General features: G+C 37.1%; 1 protein-coding gene across 3 annotated transcripts in view; it reads right to left on the bottom strand.

The window, feature by feature from the left end:
• Window positions 1–289: 289 nt before the first annotated feature.
• The window catches only part of Rbm25 (RNA binding motif protein 25), a 57,100-nt gene continuing 35,821 nt past the window's right edge, over window positions 290–21,568 (bottom strand). For all 3 annotated transcript variants that reach the window (XM_057782323.1, XM_057782324.1, XM_057782321.1), the window contains 10 exons: window positions 19,248–19,528; window positions 15,926–16,148; window positions 15,720–15,809; window positions 13,054–13,127; window positions 12,020–12,170; window positions 10,026–10,350; window positions 9,364–9,638; window positions 6,339–6,437; window positions 4,985–5,032; window positions 290–1,895 (listed from right to left, as the gene is read on the bottom strand). In XM_057782323.1, the coding sequence (XP_057638306.1) occupies window positions 1,803–1,895; window positions 4,985–5,032; window positions 6,339–6,437; window positions 9,364–9,638; window positions 10,026–10,350; window positions 12,020–12,170; window positions 13,054–13,127; window positions 15,720–15,809; window positions 15,926–16,148; window positions 19,248–19,528 (1,659 nt within the window). In that variant the 3' untranslated portion in view covers window positions 290–1,802. The remainder of the gene's footprint in view (window positions 1,896–4,984; window positions 5,033–6,338; window positions 6,438–9,363; window positions 9,639–10,025; window positions 10,351–12,019; window positions 12,171–13,053; window positions 13,128–15,719; window positions 15,810–15,925; window positions 16,149–19,247; window positions 19,529–21,568) is intronic.

The raw sequence follows: 21,568 nt of genomic DNA on the forward strand, positions 1-21,568 counted from the left end.
AGGTCAAAGCAAATGTTCAATGTGTTTAGAAGACAAACAAAATAAACGACTTAAAGAGGGTATTGAGCTAGTGGAGGGATAAATCTGAAAAATGGCTAATAAATAAATTTCTAACTGGAAGGGGCATTTTTCTGCAACTTTCCTTTAGAAAACAACACTATGTGGAGACATCCATGGATGACAGCCTCATCCAAAATAAGGTAAACAAGGTCTCTTTGATCTTCTGATACCATAAAAACTCATTCAAAAATTTAGTTATGGGTTGTTTTCTAGTATATGCACTACACAATTAAAACATAATGTCATTTATTTATAAGACTCAAAGAAAGCATTTCCAAGATCAAATATATACATTTTTAATAACTGAAATATTTACAAAATGAAGCCATGTCAAGGTTCAACATTAAGAACAGTGTTTTGGATGTCCTCAAGATGTTTAAAAGAAAAAATAATTAAAATAAAAACTTAGTAACTCAAGCTCACAGTTCCATTACCCTAACAATTCAATCTTTACCTTTTAATAAAGAAAAATGGCAACAGCTGCACCTTATTTGTTAATAACTGTTCAGAACTTGGTACTTTTCAAATAAATTTTGTCCCCTGCTGTTCTTCTGAATTACTATTAAATTCTAAGGATTTCTCTCAACATGTCATCAATATATTAAAAGTTTGATGACAAGTAATAAAAATTTATAGATAGGAAACTGCCATGAATGATGTTTCTTTGGAAGAAAGACATAAACAGTTAAATACCATGGTGAATTACTATTGTGTTTTGTCAAAATTTTGTAAACTTACCTTATTTACTTATTTACTGGTGCTAGGGACAGAAGCCAGGCCCTTTCTTTCATGGTGAGCATAGTAAGCTCTCCGATGCGGTGCCTGCTGGTCACTTGTATTCAGTAAGATGGGCTCTTCCCCTCCCTTTGGAATTTGTTTTATTTTATTAAAAGGAATACATCCAAAATTAAATGAAGACAAGTAAGCTGAAATGTATTGAGTAAACTGCTCCAGAACTTTAGAATCTGCTTCAATCCTGAGCCTTCAAATTGGAGAAGAAATAAGACTATGATATACCATCCTATTCACAGAGAAACAAATCTGGTTTAGCAGACTGTTGATCGCTGCAAATATCACACTCTGGGAAACTCACACCGTAATTATACTAGTTACTTGGGTTGGCACAATTATCACTTTTCCTTTATGAGTCTATTGATGAATTACAAAATGTTTAAGGGAACCCAAAGAAAATTTAAAAAGACTTTTATGCATACACTGACATAAACACATTAATACAGAGATACATTAGGAATGGCTGTCTGCTAGGTTTGCACTCTAATTTTAAACTCCATGCCTTCACGAGGTCTTGCCATTTCTGATCAAGGGAGTGGGGTGACATGGTAATGAGTCTGACTAGTATTCAAATTATTCATGTTGGTGCCTATACAGTACAGTTTTAATATTAGGTGGAATCCTGCAAAAGAATTGGGAAGTCATTTCAATATTTACAAGGGACGAATCAGCAGAACAAGATTACATGAGATAGGCTGTGTACAGTAGCTGCAGCTTATAAAATACACCAGCAATTTGTACCTGGTGAGTAAAAAGAGAACCAGGGATTCAGGACTTTACAACCAAGCACGTACACATGGTATCAACAAATTAGAGGACAAAAGAATTCACATTTTCTACATTAAAAAAATTACAGATCTCACAAATGTCTTTGAAGACACAGAAAATTCAAAGTTCTTTGAAGGGTGTGAAAGAAGAAATCTGAAATGTAACTCTGAATGCAAAAAGTTTTACTTCACAAGACCAATTTTCTTGGCTTCTGTTTCATATATCAATAATCTCCACATTTTGACTATAAAAACTTCTGCTTCTTCGTCTAATACCTAGAAGACAAAAGATGCAAAGATAATTAGTGGCATGACAAGTCAACAGTAACATGCAAAACTCTTACCCACAACACAATCAACACAACGACCTAAAGAAAAATTATCCAGCCAGACAGTGTTGGAGCATACTTTTAATTCCAGCACTTAGGAGGCAGAGGCAATCTCTGAGAGTTTGAGGCCAGCCTGGTTGACAGAGTGAATTCCAGGACAGGCTCCAAAAAGTTACAGAGAAACCCTTTCTCAAATAAATCAAAAAGAAAAATTATCCAGGATGAAAAAGATTTTAAACAGAATATTTAAGTTACCCAAAAAAAATGTTAGTAATTTAGCCAAATTCCATGACTTACTAATAATTATCCCATTGTACTTTTGTTTACTGGTTTGATTTTGAGACACAACCCAGGCTAGCCCTAAACTTCAATGAAAACAAGAATAACCGTCCCCCTTTTTGAGTGCTGGAATTACAGATTTATCACCATTTTTGCCTCCAATAATATTTTGCCTTTTATTTTGATGCTAATTTTATAGACATTACATTTATATATGACTGGCCAAACCACATAGTAAAGCAAAACCTTACCATAAAATGTAATTTATGAACGAGTTAAATATACATCTATCTATCTATCTTTTTTTTTATATTTATTTGTTTATATTATGTATACAATATTCTTTCTGTGTGTATGCCTGAAGGTCCGAAGAGGACACCAGACCTCATTATAGATGGATGTGAGCCACCATGTGGTTGCTGGGAATTGAACTCAGGACCTTTGGAAGAGCAGGCAAAGCTCTTAACCACTGAGCCATCTCTCCAGCCCCCACATCTATCTATCTTAATAGTATAATATTATTTATCCCAAGTCAGACTCATCATCGTACTTAACATTTAACAAATGGTTATTATGTGACACCGAATTAAGCACTACATGAGAATTTACTAGTCTCTAGAATGCAGTAAACAGAATTAAGAGAACACCGATGCCACAGGATACACAACACTATCTTTTTCTGTTAAATAATCTAGGTTATTTTACTATCTACCTAGGATTTAATTACTACATAATGTTCCCAATACTACTACTGCCTTTAACCTACAGACATAAGGCTCTGGCCCTCAGGCCTGCTGTTAAAAGCAATGAAAGACCTAACTTCCTTAAAGACATTGTCTATGATGAAATTCCAGGATATCACTGCTTGAGTGGAAAGCAACTTCTTATTGCCTGGTTTCTTCCATAAACTGCCTCTAAGAATTCTGAGAGTCCAATCCCTATCAAAACTAGGTTCAAATCTTTACCATCTATTAGATGCGTACTTGGCAGAATCATATGAAGCTCACTAAGTCTCACTTCTCTGAGCTGTAAAAATCTAAGAAATTTTGCTGCATCGTACCAGTAGTACTACTATAGAACTAAAACAGCTGCGGTGAGTCCTTGCTACATGCTACACAGTGATCAGTAAATTCTCAAATCAAGTTTCTTTAAACTTTTTTTAAACACATTTGTGGGTCATTATTTCACCGTAGCTTGAGAAATGATCTTGGAACACAAATCACAAAATATATAATCAAAGTTTGTAATATAAAAATAAAAACATCAGCCGGGCGGTGGTGGCGCACGCCTTTAATCCCAGCACTCGGGAGGCAGAGGCAGGCGGATCTTTGTGAGTTCGAGACCAGCCTGGTCTACAAGAGCTAGTTCCAGGACAGGCTCCAAAACTACAGAGAAACCCTGTCTCGAAAAACAAAAAAAAAAATAAATAAATAAATAAATAAATAAATAAATAAATAAATACACCAAATATTTTTTTAATCGGGAATAAAGTATTACTTGAGCTAAAAATCTATCTTAAACATGTAAGAAACATTTATAGATTCCATGTCTGCTGGAGTTACAAGTGTACAGGTGGTGTGCCTGACTTACAGCACAGTTGCTCAAACTAGAAATGTGGATCTCATGATAGAGCATTAAGTGTTCTTTTCAATTATTCATTTCTCCAACTTATATTCTGGTATTTTGGTGTGAAGAAGTGCAAGTTCATGGACGGCAGAAATCAACCTGTGTCCACCTTGTTTTCCCGGACAGGATCTCTCACTAGAACCTGGGACTTACAAATTAAAAGAGGTGGTTGGACAAGCTCCAACTATCTGTCTCCACCTCCTCCGTGGAGGGATCCCTCCATGCTGGGATCAGGAAAGCACACTGCTACACTCAACATTTTAATTAGACTTAGGGTAAGCAGTAAGCACTTTTTCTGAGCTATTCATGATACATGAGGACATTACTTTTTGCACTTTCTTTTACCTGTGCGCATGCCTGGGCTACAAAGTGGGTGCCCCTGCATGAGCACACTTGTACTATCTTATCTACATGTGCCTACACACCTTAAAAGCTTTTTTTAAATGCAAATTTCCCCGAGACAGGGTTTCTCTGTGTGTCAAAGACCCCTAGTTGTCCTGGAACTTGATCTGTAGACCAGGCTGGCCTTGAACTTACAGAGATCTGGCTGTCTCTGCTGGGATTAAAGACGTGCACCACCACAGCCTAGCTAAAAAAACAATTTTCAAATTACTTGCATGTTTGTTTGTTTGGGGTATGAACACATGCCATTGTGCTGAAGCCTAACTCCCTTGCTGTTCTCTAATACACGTCTCAATGCTGTTAGGAATTCCCAAGGTATATGATAGGCACGTGCCATCATTTGGACTAATACTCTGGGATTAAAGGAATGCAATTTCAGCCCAGCTCTACTTTCTTATCATCTTATTCTTTGACAGAAACACTTTCCCAGTTGCTTAGTTCTAAGAAATCTTCCACAATTAGCCTACCAGTTCTAAATACACTCAAACTACCAGTTCTACTCAAATTTGCTTGGGTTAGGGTTAAACAGGCCCTCCCTCATATTTCAAGTAGTACTTTTCTCATTTACATTGTAAGCCTCTTCCTTCCCTCTACTTATAAAATCACAATGCTCAATAAAAGAAAATACTGACCATAACACAAAATCAAATACAATTAGGAATTTGATTTTTTAGCAAGAAATTTATAAAGCAGTTTGTTCACATAGATAACAATGTTTTTCTAACTTACCATGGCAACATCATCTAAAATGCTCTGAGGTGAACTATGGGCCATAACCTAAAAGAAACAAATAACTGTTACAAAGCTGCACAAAACCTCTATAAACGATAGGCAAAGTTTTTTGTGCCTGAGGGAGTTGCTCTAGTTTGAGGCATGGTCTCAATGTTTACTTATGGAAGGTTCGGAACTTACAGAGATCGGTCTCCTCCCTAATGCTTGGATTAGAGATAAGCCCTACCATGTCTGGCTCTAAAAGCTTTTTATTTTCTATTTTTATTTTTTTAGAAGAGAAAGGGTTTCTGTGAAGCCTTGACTGTCCTAGAACTTGCTCTGTATATTCAGAGATCACTCTGCCTCTGCCTCCTAAGTGTTAGGGATAAAGGTGTGTGCCACTATCATCTGGTTAAGCTTTTTAACCCGGAATCCTAACCACTAAAAAAGTTTAATCATTACTTACAAAATGCCTTTCCCCTCTCATGCTATGCAACCTAGGGTACCCTCAAACTTGTGATCCTTTGCCTTAGCCTCCTAACTGCTAGGATTACAGAAATCTGCCACACTTGGCTATATAAATCTTGATCCTGTAATATTTTTAAGCAGAGGATAGTGGAAGATTAACACATTTATACTATTACAAGAATATGATGCTCCCACTATAATAACCAGCTTATTAAATGACACTATACTTTGAGGACACACAATAAAACACATCTTGCTGGATGATGGCTGAGTGTAACTGGTACATGCCATTAATTCTAGCACCAAGGAAATGAAGGCAAGGAAAAACTCAGCCTGGGCTATAGGAAACTGTCTACTCTACAAAACAAAACAAACAAACAAACAACAAAAAGCCTATAGAATTGAAAAATGCTACATATTGTATAAAATGTCCAAGACATCACCTTTCTATAAGGTTCAATTTCTTCATGCATAAATATAGTAAGGATGCCATTTGAGACCTGTATACTTGTATACTGCTACAAAGTTAAAAGACAAAGTTCCATAGAATACACTGTGTCAAGAACTCTAATCAGTCACTACCTAAACACCATTAATGACAGGACTATTCAAAAGACCGTGACTGCCAAAGAAATTGAGGAAACAAACTATTGGCTACCTCTGCAAAATTCAAACTCAAAAGACGAAATCACCGTGGCATGGCATTTGCAGTAGAAAAGAGAAAATATAATTGAGAACAGACACCAATTCTGTCCTCCCTGACTCAGAAAAAAAGCTGTGGAATGATGGGTCTTTAAACAACAGGTCACTTAATTAAAACTGAATTATCATGTACTTAGCAGGATTTTTTTTTAAGGAAGTGTCTAAAATAAATGTTGAAGATGGAGGAAGAAAAAAAATGAACCTTAGAACAAACAAAATCAACCAATGTAGCTTCTTCTTCGCCTATGTATTCTATGATTTTCTTATTGATCCATGGTCGGATTCTTCGTTCCATCAGCATCTGCAAAAGAAAGCAAGATTGAAGAACTAAAATAAGTCAACTGTAGGGGCACAGATGTTAAATCTGGGACACAAGAGACAAAGGCTAGAAGACCTGAGTTCACAGTGAGGCACTGCCTCAAAAATTAATTAAATAAATTAATGAATGAATGAATGAATGAATGAATGTAATTAGTACATGACCCAGTAGTCTATGCCTAGGTTATAGCCAGAGAACTCTGTCACAGAGCTATCTGAACTTCCTGCTCTGTTTACTACAGTGAACCAGTAGATTAATGGATAATGAATGTCTGGCACACGTTAAAAAAATCTGTATCAAGAAAAACAAAACCATGAAATTTGCAGGAAAATGGATAATCTTAGGCATAAAACATTAAGTGTTCTCATTCAAATTCAGAAAAAAAAATTTCCTATGAGTCATTTAGGTTACTGTGTGTGTAAACACTCTTAAGTTGTATAGTTCACAAGTACAAAAATAGCAAAATATCTTAGGGGTAACTCTAAATAAACAAGTGAAAGACCTGTATGACAAGAACTTTAAATATTTGAAGAAAGAAATCCAAGAAGACATTGGAAAATGGAAAGCTCTCCCATGTTCTTGGGTATGTAGGATTAACATAGTAAAAATGGCAATCTAACCAAAAGCAATCTATAGATTCAATGGAATACCTATCAAAATTCTTGACAGACCTCAAAAGAACAATACTCGACTTCATATGGAAAAACAAAAAACCAGGGTAGCCAAAACAATCCTGTACAAAAAACAACTTCTGGAGGCATCACCATCCCTGGCTTCAAACTCTAAAATATACAAAGAACTCAAGAAACTAGACATCAAAAGAACAAATAATCCAATAAAAAGGGGGGGGGGGAGATACAGACCTAAACAGAGAACTCAACAAACAAATCTCAAAACAGCCTAAAGATTCGAGACCAGCCTGGTCTACAGAGCTAGTTCTAGGACAGGCTCCAAAGCCAAAGCCACAGAGAAACCCTGTCTCGAAAAACCAAAAAAAAAAAAAAAACAAAAACAAAAAAAAAAAAACCAGCCTAAAGAAATTTAAGGAAATGCTTAACAATCTTAGCCACCAGAGAAATGCAAATCAAAATCAAAACAACTCTGAGATTCCATCTTACAACTGCCAGAATGGCCAAGATGAAAACCAATGACGATGACGTATCCTGGCAAGGATGTGGAGTAAAGAGGAACATTCCCCATTGCTGGTGGGAATGCAAACTTATACAGCTGCTTTGGAAATCAGTATGGCAATTTCTCAGAAAATTAGAAATCTGTCAACCTCAAAACCCAGCAATACTACTTTTGGGCATATACCCTAAGGATGCTCCATCACACCAGTAGGACATTTTCTCAACTATGTTCATAGCAACATTATTTCATAATAGCCAGAACTGGGAAACAACCTAGACGCCCCTCAACTGAAGAATGGATAAGAAAAATGTGGTAGATTTACAAAATGGAGTACTACTCAGCAGTTAAAAAAAAATGAAACCTTGAAATTTTCAGACAAATGGAATTTAAAAAAACAAAACAAAACAAAACATACTGAGTGAGGTAACCCAGATCCAGAGAGTTATATGTACTTACTGATAAGTGGCTTTTAGACATAAAGAATAACCAGCCTACATTCCACAACCCCAGAGAATCTAGACAACCAAGACCCTACCTATGAGAGACATACTTGGATCCACCTAGGACCAAAAAAAAATACAAGATCTCCTGAGTAAATTAGGAACATGAGGGAAAAGGGGAAGAAGGAGGAATTGGAAGGGGGGGTGTGGAGAAAAATATATAGAGCTCAATTAAAATCAATAAAGAAAACAAAGAAAAAAATCATTAAATTTGCAGGAAAATAGATGAACTTAAGCATAAAATATTAAGGGTTGTCACCCAAACTCAGAAAGAAAAAATCCCCTATGAGTCACTTAGCTTACTGCGTGTTGTGAACCCTATTAACATTTAAAAAGAAGGTTTTAAAAGGTAGTATTTGGGTCAGGGGGTAGGAGGGTGGTGAGAGGGATGGAGGATAAGGCTATGGCAGAGAAAAAGGCAGTATTAGGTACTGAAGGATAAATAGCAGAAAAAAGAACAGAAATTGTCAAAGAGAAGAGAAATAAAGCTAATTTTTTTTAAATTTCAACTACATGGTGTTTTTTATTATTCTATGTGTGATGTATAAGTACATAAAAAAATGTAACTGACAGTGAAAGTATAAAACCCCAGGCAAAGCTCAATAGTTTCAGGATAACTTCCACTTTCAAAATATTTTGGTCTCTCTATGCAGCCCTGGATGTCCTGAAACCTGCTCTGTAGACCAGGCTAGCCTTGAACTCAAGAGGCCTGCCTCTGTCTCCCAAGTGTTGGGACTAAAGACACGGCCACCACTGATTGACCTGAGTGGCCATCTTAATGTGTGTGGTGTATTTTGTGGTGATTTTATTATAATAATTTTTTAAAAAGTTTTTGGAAACAAGGTTTTCTGCATAGCCTTGGCTGATCTGTAACTTGCTTTATAGACCATACTGGGATGAAAGGCATGTACTCCCCATCACCCAGCAATGAAATGATTTTATAAGGAGATAGAAAAACCTCTGGGCCGGGCGGTGGTGGCACATGCCTTTAATCCCAGCACTTGAGAGGCAAAGGCAGGCGGATCTCTGTGAGTTAGAGACCAGCCTGGTCTACAAAGGGCTAGTTCCAGGACAGGCTCCAAAACCACAGAGAAACCCTGTCTCGAAAAACCAGAAAAAAAAAAAAAAAAAACAAAAACCTCTGCCAAGTTATCTACTTAGTGACAAGATTCGCCATGCCAAAAAGATTATTCCACCTTATTTGTTAATAAGATTGTATATATGTCAGTTACATTGAAAACTAGCCCAAACACAGCGACATATAATGTGCTACTCACGGAATCCACAATAGACCAATCCAGAGGATAAGCAAAGAGCTCAGGTTTGGCTGTAGGAATTTTCTCAATGAGACTTTTAATGTGCTTGCGCTTTTCTTCAGTGTTTACAGTGCCTTTGGTCGCATTTTTATCATCTTCACCATAATCCAAGGGGACAAGTTTCCTTTTTCGAGGCACATCATCACTGTCTTCATCCTCGAATTTGTTAAAGACACTATCTACAGGCAGTTTCTTTCTCTTCACAGAATTAGGCTGGCCAGGACTATTGGAAGCACCTATAGTTAAAAACTCTAGCTTAGTGAAAACAACATTTTCAAATGCTAAATTTGACAACCCACCATCCCTCATAAAATGCAAATATACTTCCACAGTTCTCAGAGAAAGATCCCAACTGTTAAAAACAACAACAACAAGAAAAACTCTCTACTCACAAGTGCTAGAAAATTTAACTTTTCACTTCTTCTCAGAGCTTGAGGCATCTGGAGATATAGGAGCACTAGTAGAACTATGAAAACAATCGTGAGCTAGAAAAACATCGTTGAATACTTTGCTATCTATCTACCAAGGAGCCATATATTTACATGGATTATCTTTGACCTTACAGTGAAGGCTGTGGGGACATTGGAGGAAAGGACAAAAAAAGGAAGGCAAATCAAACATACCCAGTTTAAGACTTAGTCCTATTTTTGGCCTATGCTCCTCAGGCTGCTGTTGATCTGGTGAGTTTTCATGAGGAATTATAATACCACAAGGAGACTCATCCCCAGGAGTGTTGGGTGTTGCATTGCCACTGGCAGAGGACACAGATGGAGCAGAGCTGATGGGTCTCAGAGTGGGTTTAAGACAAGGCTTTTGCTCTGGTTCTTCTTCCTCTTCCATAGGCTCCTCTCGTTTTTCTTCTTTTTCTTGCTTTTCTTCTTCTTCCTCCTCTGATTCTGGTTCTTGCTTTATTTGAGGCTGTCTACGCCTCTCAGCCTCTTGTTCCATCTGCAGCCAAAAAAATACTACCTGATTAACCTTAAAAACGACTACTACTATAACTCTTCCATTTGCTTCACACATCTTACATAAAAGAGCTGATAAAAAATTTACTTGAGATGCTGGAGAGATGGCTCAGAGGTTAAGAGCACTAGCTGCTCTTCCAGAGGTTCCGAGTTCAATTTCTAACAACCACATAGTGGCTCACAACCATCTATAATGAGATCTGGTACCCTCTTCTGGCATGGAGGTGTACATGCAGGAGAAACCTTGTATAGACAATAAACAAATAAATCTTTAAAAAAACAAAAAAATAGGGCTGGTGAGATGGCTCAGAGGTTAAGAGCATTGCCTGTTCTTCCAAAGGTCCTGAGTTCAATTCCCAGCAACCACATGGTGGCTCACAACCATATGTAATGAGGTCTGGTGCCCTCTTCTGGCCTGCAGGCATACACACAGACAGAATATTGTATACATAATAAATAAATAAATATTTAAAAAAAAAATAATAATAATAATTTTTTTACTTGACCAGTGAGATAAACCATAATATTAAGTAAGAACTGAGTACTAGGGGGAGAGAGCGAGCTCAGAGGTTAAAAGCATTGGGTGTCTGGCTACAACTATCTGTAACTCCAGTCACAGGGTATTCGACTCAGTAAACAACAAAAAGGGAACAAGGAAGGACATGTATGTAATATGTAAAAATACAGAAACGTCCTATTGTTACTTAATAGAAGAACTAAAAGTATTTTCAAAACTAATAGCTCTCGGATGCAAAAGTTGAGCACAGTACATCTGCTAACAGTCTGTTCTGCTTAAAAATAGACTACTGGGATGGAGAAACAGCTCATGATGAAAAGCATCTGCTGTTCCTTAAGAGGACCCAGGCTCAGTTCTCAGAACCCACATGGTGGCTCCCGATCATCACTCCAATTTCAGAGAATCTAACCTTTGAGGGTATACTAGACAGGAATGTGACGTATTTACATGTAGGCAAACCAACTAACATAAAATAAAAATAACTAATATTTTTTAAATGATACATTATGAATTGAAAACCTATTTTAGTTAGAAAATACTATAAACTATAGTTTTATTACAAAACAAAAAAAATTGTATGGACAATTTTCTATCCAAATTTTATTAAGAAATAGTCACCAGTAATGGGAGACTTAACTGATGTGTTGACATTTTACAAAGATTTGTGAATTCAAGGTCCCGGGAAATATCTCCGTTGGTGATTCAGTGACTGCTCTGAAAGCATGAGGATGGGAGTTTGACTTCTAGTACCAACAACACCCAAACCAAGCCCATGTGCTTGTAATGACAATACTGGAAAGGTGGAGACAGCCTGCTAGCGTAACAATGAGAGACTGTGTCTCAAACAAACCAAGGAAGATCGCTTCTCTGGAATGATACCCAAGACTGACTTTTGGCTCCCAAATGTGCATCACCCCTGAAGTGTCCCCCAACACACACAAATACAGAAAGATGTAAATTCAACTCAGCTTGACGACTTCTGCACTAAAGTACTACTAACCTACTAAATAACAGCACCATTAAGTTCCAAGATCATATCGTTTATTCCCTTTATCTACAAACAAAAATGTAACATAGCTGACTTTAAAATTTCTAGTGATTTAAAACCAAACAATTTCAAGTGTTGTAATCTCACCCTCTGGAGCTCTGCATCTGGATCCGGATGTCCCTCTGCCAGTAAGCGCTGCCTGATTTCTTCAAGCTCTTCCTTCTCTCTCTTCCTATCTCGTTCATCAGCTTCCATTTCTTTTTCCCTATCACGCAACCGTTTCTGAAGAGCACTCCCCCTAAAAAGTTAAAAGGACTCATTTAATAATAAGATCATTGCCTAAATACAAAATGTTTAACAGTGCCTTTCTCAATATTAGAAACCACATAACTGAATGCTAGGACTCAAATGTTCTACAAAGAACTCCCAAGACAGCGTACTCTCTACATTAATGTGTAACATAGCCCTAACCCTAACCAACACGTAAGCACCGAATTGTCATTTTCTTCTGAAAAATCATTCTTAATGTGCTTAAAAGCCAATAGGTAATGTTCAAGGGGAAGACAAGTTTTTGTGTTTTGTTTTTGTTTTGTTAATCAGGACAGGGCAGCTCTGTAGCTCCAGAGCCTGTCCTGGAATTCATTATATAGACCAGACTGGCCTTGAAAAAACTGCCTCTGGAGTGTTGGGAATAAAGGTGTGTGCCCCACCACCACCACCAGGCTGGAAGACAGTTTCGCTGTACCTATTCCACAGTGAATCACCAACACTTAATTTGCATTTTCCAAGTAAGGTATGAAGATAATATCAGAACTTTTGGGGATGAGGGTGTAACTCAGACAACTGAGTGAATGCTTAACATGAGAAGTTTACTGTTCAACCAAAATGAGAGGATATGACACACATGATTTTAATCCCAATCTGTAGGACAGACTGCACACATCCAGTAAATACAAAGTGGTTCAATTCATAACTTCACAGTAATGTATCAATATGGAGATGGTAGGTGGGGAGCAGATGGAAAACTTTTGAAACACAGAAGACAAATTTCCAAACAATCTAAACAGTTTTTTTAAACAACCCTCTATCATAGGCTTCTCTCTAAAGACACATGGGATTATTGGTTCTAAACCTAAACACACCTGCTAGCCTCGTATTCACATCAGTTTATACTTGCTTACCTATAGTACTTCGGATCATCTCTATCATCATCATAGTCTTCTAAAAATTCTTTTAGTCGTTTAGCCTCTTTAGCCTTTGTAGAAATAAAGGACAACGTATGGTTAAGAGTATGAATCCTTCCTTCCTTTAGGAAAATATTTTTCCTCAACATCTATATTACTTAAAATTTTAATACTTCTCATTTATTCACATAGAAATGGGTATCAAATTAAAATTTTAAATAAGTCAGCTTTAGAATATATCTAAGATGCAAAAAATTCCAAAAATACAATGTTAAACAAATAACCTATAAATATAATTTTCAAATACACTCCCAATGAAACCTGAAAACATTAAAAAGCAATACAGGGAAAAGTATCTTAATATTCCATAGGGTAGATAAAACTACAAGTGATTTAAGTAAAATTCAAGATTTAGATTTAAATGTCCACATTCTCTCTCATTTTTTTTTTTTTTTTTTGAATTTTTCGAGACAGGGTTTCTCCGTAGCTTTTGGTTCCTGTCCTGGAACTAGCTCTTGTAGATCAGGCTGGCCTCGAACTCACAGAGATCCACCTGCCTCTGCCTCCCAAGTGCTGGGATTAAAGACGTGCGCCACCACCGCCCAGCCACATTCTAAAAATAGATTTTACATCTATATGTAAAGCCGATAATAGTCTCTGACTTAACAATTTAATACCTTTCAGCAATCATGATGTAAAGTCCTGTAACAGACATCCATAGGAATCATCTATCTATTCCTTAGTAACTACTCCCTGAGGCACAATAAGCCTTCTTCTGTAGTACTTCCAAAATACTGGGAACAAAACTCTTTTATATCTCAAACACTCATATTTTCTCTACACTTGTTTCAAAATTATGAACAAACACTTCTGTATGGTCCAGCCCAAGGCACTAGGCTGGGATATGATAAGGAGAGGTATGTTGACAAGAATAACAGTAATCTTTTTTTTAAAATATTTATTAATTTATTATGTATACAATATTCTGTCTGTGTGTATGTCTGCAGGCCAGAAGAGGACACCAGACCTCATTACAGATGGTTGTGAGCCACCATGTGGTTGCCGGGAATTGAACTCAGGACTTTTGGAAGAGCAGGCAATGCTCTTAACCACTGAGCCATCTCTTCAGCCCCCGAATAACAGTAATCTTATGTATCTTCAAATATTCAAAGTACAGCTATGTATGACAGGCGACATAAAGCACACAGAAACGCAAATGAAATTTACTACTCAGGGAAACGGTCACTTGTACTGAATATATCTGTTACTTAAACATGAAAAAGTACTTAACAGCAATTTCAGAAACAATTTTTTTTGTAAAGAAAATATTTCTCTAAAGGTTTCAGATTTGTTCACAGCAAGTACAACATTGTTTCTCCAACTAATTCCATCGTTTTTTTTCTATCATATACAGGGCTTCTATGTGTAGCCCTGGCTGTCCTGACACTAGCTCTGTAGACCAGGCTGGCCTCTTACTCACAGAGATCTACCTGCCTCTGCCTCTCAAGTACTGGAATTAAAGGTGTGTGCCACCACACCCTGCATAACACAAGACATAGAATATACTATTGAAGCAACTTTTATCACTACTCTCAACAAATTGTTCATGCTTAACAATATCAGTGTAAGCCGGGCGGTGGTGGCCCACGCCTTTAATCCCAGCACTTGGGAGGCTGAGGCAGGCAGATCTCTGTGAGTTCGAGACCAGCCTGGTCTACAAGGGCTAGTTCCAGGACAGGCTCCAAAACCAGAGAAACCCTGTCTCGAAAAAGAAAAAAAAAAATTCAGTGTAAATGCAACAAAACTAAATTTATGACAATATAAAGAGACTATAGTAGCAAGAAAACTACTTGATAAATGCTAAATATACTTCTGCTTAAAAGAGAGGAACTACAGAGCTGGCTTATCATCGAAGAGCACCCACTGGCTGCTTCAGTTGTCAACACCCACATGGCAGCTCACAATTCCAGTTCTAGAGGATATGATACCCTCAGAATACATACATGCAGAAAAAAAACACCAGTGAAATAATAAACAAATCATTAAAAAAACAATATAAATCTGTTCCCTCCAAACAAACCAGACATCTACACTAATTCAACAATTTTGCAGAACTGTTTAAAAGAAAAAATTTATGGCACTAAGTTTTTGTGTATGTGCCTGTGGATGCCATAACACAGATATGGAGGTCAAGGTACAAATTGTGGGTGACAGTTTTCGCTCAACCAAGAGGTTTTTGCAGTCTAAACTTTAGGGTGGTAGTTGGAGCCAATTCTCCAAGATAAGGCATCTTGTCAGCTCAGCAAGTTTTTAAAATCTTAACCAAACGACATCAAATTAATTCCATAACCCACTATAGCAGATTGATATTATACTACATATCATTAATGGGCAGCAAAATTTTTGAAAAGTAGGAGGAGATGTGTACTGAGTCTCTCTCAAAGCTGTTTGAAATCGAAATCCAGGTGACCTGTATGAGTCGAGTCAAGGCCAACCTGATCTACATCATTAATTCCAGGTCATCCAAAGCTACAGTAATACCATACTAAAAAGCCAAAACAAAAAATTATTAACTGAGAAGCTGTCATATATATAACATTTTCTGTGTTAAATTCGATTACTTTTAACTTGACAAAACACCTTTTTACACCTAAAAACCTCACCATTTCTCTTCTTCTTTCTTCTTCTCTTTCTGCCTCTTTTTCATATTCCCTGGTTTTCTTTCGTTCTCTGATTTCCCAATTCTTAAGGCGCTAATAGAAAAAAAAGTTTCAAAACTTTAAAATTTCACACAGGACTCTATAAAACATGGTCACCAGCCTATGTGAGTGTAACACACTTCACAAGGAAAGGCATTTCCTCAGGTTACCTCTTGATAAGCAGCCTCTTTCTCTCGCAATTTGCGTTCAAGTTTTCTTCGTTCATATGCGTCTTCTTCATCCTCTTCCCTATCTCTCTTCTTGTCTTTCTCTCTTTCACGTTCCCGTTCTCTTTCTCTCTCTCGCTCTCGCTCTCGTTCTCTTTCTCGTTCCCGTTCTCGCTCTCTCTCTCGTTCCCTCTCCCGTTCCCTTTCACGATCTCTGCTTTTTTCTCTTTGGAAATAAAACATTAAATATTTTTTTATCGCTCTATTCTTTTTCTTTAGGAACCAAGGGAAGCTGTAATATACATTACAAATCAATATATAATCAAGTCAGACTTTAAAATTAATTTTTAGAGAACTGTAAATGTCTCTATACTGAAAGGTACAAATTCAGGTAAAGTAACTGTCTAAAATGAACAAGGTCCAGCATTTTAATCCTAATGTTGGAATTAAACAAAAACAGATTCTAACTACTAATTCTAAATTGCATTCAAGTCAGTCCTAGTAATTTACTCACATGTCAGAAACTAAACCTAAGGTTACATAAAATAAACATAAGATTACATAAAAAATTGAAAAGGTATTAATTCTGGCTAATTATATGCTGGGATACATAATTAGGAACAAAAAAAATAGAGCACTGTCACGCATGGTGGTAAACACTATTAAACCTAATGTCTGGGAGGAAGAGGCCAGCTGACCTCTTTTAGCTTAAAGACATCTCAGTTGTCTACATTGAGTTACAGGACAGGCAGAGCTACATAGTAGGTATCAGCCTTTAAAAATTAAAAAAAAAAAGGGGGGGGATGTCCAATTGGTGGCGTACACTTTTAATGCCATCATTTGGGAGACAGAGGCTGGGTGGGAGATGAGGAGATCTCTGTGAGTTAGAGGCCAGGTAGGTCTAGAAAGTGAGTTCCAGGACAGCCAGAGCACAGAGAAATGTTGTCGTCACCCCCCCCCCGCCCCAATAAGGGAATGAAAACATGAAGAAGAAAAAAACGAACTATGAAAAACTAGAAAACATATTAAAAACCCAATCTAGAGTCAGGCAAAGTATGGCTGTAATTATAGTATTTGGGAGGGAATATGGAAAAAGTTTAAGGCTATCTTTACCTACATAGAAAGAGACCACCCTAGCCGGGCGGTGGTGGCGCACGCCTTTAATCCCAGCACTTGGGAGGCAGAGGCAGGCGGATCTCTGTGAGTTCGAGACCAGCCTGGTCTACAAAGGGAGTTCCAGGACAGGCTCCAAAGCTACAGAGAAACCCTGTCTCGAAAAACCAAAAAAAAAAAAAAAGAAAGAAAGAGACCACCCTGAGAAATGTGAGACTGTCAGAAATTTTTGTTGTTGTTAATACTACATCACTAGCAATCAAGGAATATGATGCTGGCAAACACATAGAAAGAGAAATTTGGCATGCTGTATGTATCAAGTGCCTATAATTTCAGCTCCAGGGATTCACCTCTCTAGTTGTAGTATGCCACATTTGCATGCACACTGATAAATACACATACACAATTACAACTAAACCTGAAAAAAGCTATACTGCAAAATACATCACAGTACCCAGAGATAAATAAATACACATGTGTGTATTTGAGACAATTATGTTACTAACGGACATTTTTATTTGTGCGTGTCTTTTTAAAGATGTATTTATTATGTATAGTGTTCTGCCTGCATGTATGCCTGCAGGCCAGAAGCCGGCACTAGATTTCAGGATTGCGGGATGACAAGATAGTGCTGTTAACCCCTGAGCCATCGCAGCAGCCCATATATATATATATTTTTGAGTATAGTCTTAATTGTCTAGAACTTGCTACCAGGCTGGCCTCCAAAAGTGCTGGAATGAAAGATGTGCACCACCAGGTATGGTTTTGAAAAATAATTTTTAAAAAGAAATTGTGTAATTTCAGAGAATGCCAAATTCTCATTAAGGGAGGGCTATAACGACAAGGAAGAAAGAGAAAATATAAAATATACTACGCATCTAGATAGTGGCATTATTAGGACGTGTCACTGTAGGGGTGGGCTTTTCTATGTTCAAACTACAACCCCCAACCACCTACAATTCACTTCCTGTTGCCTGGGGACCAGAGATAGAAATCTCAGCTCCTGCTCCAGCCCTTCGTCTGCCTGCACACCACTATATCCCACCATAACGATAATGGACTAAATATCTAAAACAGTAAGCCAGCCCCAATGAAATGTTCCGCTTTATAAGAAATGCTGTGGTCGTGGTGTCTCTTCACAGCAATAGAAATCCTAAATAAACTCTTTGAAAACTTACTTTTGGTCATGGTATCTAAGTAGGCTTTAAGCTACATTACCACAAGTAACATGTATTTGGAAAATGATTGAAAAAACTGAGTTTTCCTATCTTCTCAATCACTGTTCTTTTTTTATCTTGCTCTAAAAATTATAAATTACCAAAAGTTTTAAAAGACCACCTTCAAGGGTGAAATTACTAAATCAGATGGATAAATGGACATAGGGACAAAGAAACACACACCTGCTTCTAAAAACAATACTGGTAGAATTGACTTCTGAATGTTAATAGAAAAACCGTCTACCAACTCAAAGATATAATGGAACTATGTCTTTCTTAATACTGAGGTAACAATCAGTAACAGGTTTTTAAAAACTGGCCAGAGAGAAAGAGTATCTACAGAGAAGAAAACTGTTACTGTTGCTGGGAATGTAGCCCAGCAGTAGAGTTCTTGCCCTGTGCCCAAACATCCTATCTAGCATGATGGGACAAGCCCATAAGGCCTCCAGCACACACAAAGCTTAGCAAAAGGATGAATTCACAATCACCCTGGGTTACATAGGAAATTCCAGGCTACCTGATGCACAAAGAGCTCACCTCAAAAAACAAAATACAGGACTGCCGAGGTATCTTAACAGCTAAGAGCCAGGACCAATATGGTGGCTCACAACTATAGTTCCAGGTGATCTAACAACCTCTTCGTGCACATACATGATATATGTATATACATGCAGACAAAACACAAAAATAATGTACGACTCTATGATGGTGCACACCATTAATCTCTGCACTCAGGAGGCTGAAAGAGGAGAAGCTCTTTTGTGTTCCACGTTAACTTCCACAACAACCGGGGCTACACTGAGAAAACTTTCTCCCACCCCTCCAAAAAACAGAAAAAAATACTGTTACTTTCACCCGTCAATATTATTGTGTATACAAATAGGCAGGCTATGAAAAAATTAAATGAAAATGGTATCAATGGCAATCTTGTAATTCATTTACATTATCAAAAGCAATCAATTATATAAAAACAATTATATATACAGTCTTCCTACCTTGATCGACTCCGATCCTTATTTCGATCTGAGCTCCTTTCTCGATCACGGTCCCGATCTCTCTCTCGATCTCGGTCTCTCTCTTTTGTGCGGTCACGGTCCCTATCCCGTTCTCGTTCCCGCTCCCGTTCTTTTTCCTTTTCTCGTTCACGTTCTCTTTCCCTTTCTCGTTCCCGTTCTCGCCTTTCTCGTTCCCTTTCACGTTCCCTCTCTCTTTCTCTCCGTTCTTTCTCAATTTCCTGTCTTTCTTTTTCTTTTTTGCCTTTCTCTTCTTCCAGTTTCTAGAAACCAATAAAAGTACTTTTAGAGTTAGTTTTGTGGCTACAGTATTTATAATTTCCCCGGCGCAATGCCCAATACTGGTAAGAAAAGCATCAAACCACCAAGGCTTTAAATACTTGTGGCTTTATTTGACAAATTAAAACAATAAGAATGCCAGATTTTGTGCAAAATCATATACTCTACACAAACCAAAAATCTCCAATCTTGGGTTGGGGAAACTTGAGTGGCTGACCACTAACTACACAATTTCTAAAATAACCATGAAGAATGTGATTTCTAGTAATTCCTAAAAGACAACTGGCTAAAGCTTAATTCTGCTCATTATGAATATCTCTAAGTCAGTGGAACAGTGATAGTATTTAGAACCCTAGATGGCTCACTACTTGAAGATTACTCGATGAAGATTTTAAGTAGAGGTGGAAAACATTCAACTCACTATACAGCAATCTTCTGCACTCTAGGCTTCCCACCCTCCACAAGAAGCAGAAGTTGAATTCAGTCAGAAATTTTTTCGTTACCATGGAAATATGTATTCCCACCAATTCAAAAAGGATGGTCCACCAAATACAGAAACTTTGAAAATCACTCACTTCAAGCAATGTGTACATAATTGCAACATTTTAATTTAAAAGTTAAAAGCAGTACAGTTATGCCCACCATTATGCCTATAAGACAATAAAAAATATATTTACAATGATAAATCCACCCTTGCAAGGATCTTACGTTAACTTACAGATGTTGTGCTAGGACATGGACCGCCAACACTGGATTAACCTTGCCTACAAGCTATGTTTCTGGGAGGAAGAGCAAGTACATGGTTCACAAATAAACCAAATAACAGTCAGACCAAGTGTGTATCCCTGAAAGATTACCAGTGTACCACAAGATTTCTATACAAACTAAGGGGAAAAAAAGAAAACACAACAAAAACCCCAATCAAGTAAAACAAAATGAAAACCATACACAGTTATTCCTGAATTCTACGTTTAATTTCACAGAAATGAAATTTAAACTGCAACAATAAAATCTGCATTTTTCTTTTTCTCAGTCATGTAAAGCATTTAAAACTTTAAAAAGCAGTCTTACCTGTCAGGTACTTTTTGTCTTGCTCACGGACAAAAGAACTGATAGAGGATTATGAGAGAAAAGCTAGTGTATGAGGCATCAATATATTCAGCTGCTGAACTAAGTTAGCGTACAGGCAGAGCCAATACTGAATACATTGAAATTAGAAAGGGAAGATAGGAGACATGGAGAGAGAGAGGTCAGAAACTGAAAAGTACTACAGGGGTAATTTCTAATTTCTGAACATTGCTAATGGAATTCAAATTTTCTATTTTAAAATGAATCTAGACTACATAAAACTTACCTCAGTATCATACATTTAAGAAACTTATTTCGGAGATAATATATACTTACAGATTTTTAATTTCTTTTGTAAAAGTCCTCAATTTTTTCACTCCTGATTTTTACTACTAGGCTACCTTATCTCTGATGTAAAAAAAATCTTTCACAACCCATTTTAAAGTCCTAATTGCTCTATGTAAGCAAAAGTGAGAAAATCAAGTCCATAACAAATGCATTCTGAAGTTATTTATATATTCAATATGTGTATGCACACAAGCAGATTTATAGCATATATGCATGTATGTTAAGAAATATTCAAGAAAGAAATGAAATGATTCCGTAAAAATTAAGTAATGAAGAGAAAAGGAAAGAGGTTAAAAAAGAAAAAGAAAAAAAAAAAATCAAAAATCTTACCTTATTCTCTCTTCAGACTCATCCGTGCTGTAAATGGACGCCCCCTGCCACGCTGATACCCTGACAGTCTGTGGTTATTTAATAAACTCATACCAAAACATGCAAAGGTTCACTGAGCTCATTTTTTACTAAGAATTTAAATATCCCCTTAACGACACCACCCAAAGAGAAGCAGTTTGATTTTTTCTCTTTTGATCTTTAGGAACATTCCCCTCAGTAAAACAGTATTAAGGCAGTGAAATGCCTGACAGACCCTTAAAATGCTGAAGTAATATCTT

This window comes from Chionomys nivalis, chromosome 10, assembly GCF_950005125.1.
Source record: "Chionomys nivalis chromosome 10, mChiNiv1.1, whole genome shotgun sequence".
Taxonomy (NCBI): Eukaryota; Metazoa; Chordata; class Mammalia; order Rodentia; family Cricetidae; genus Chionomys; species Chionomys nivalis.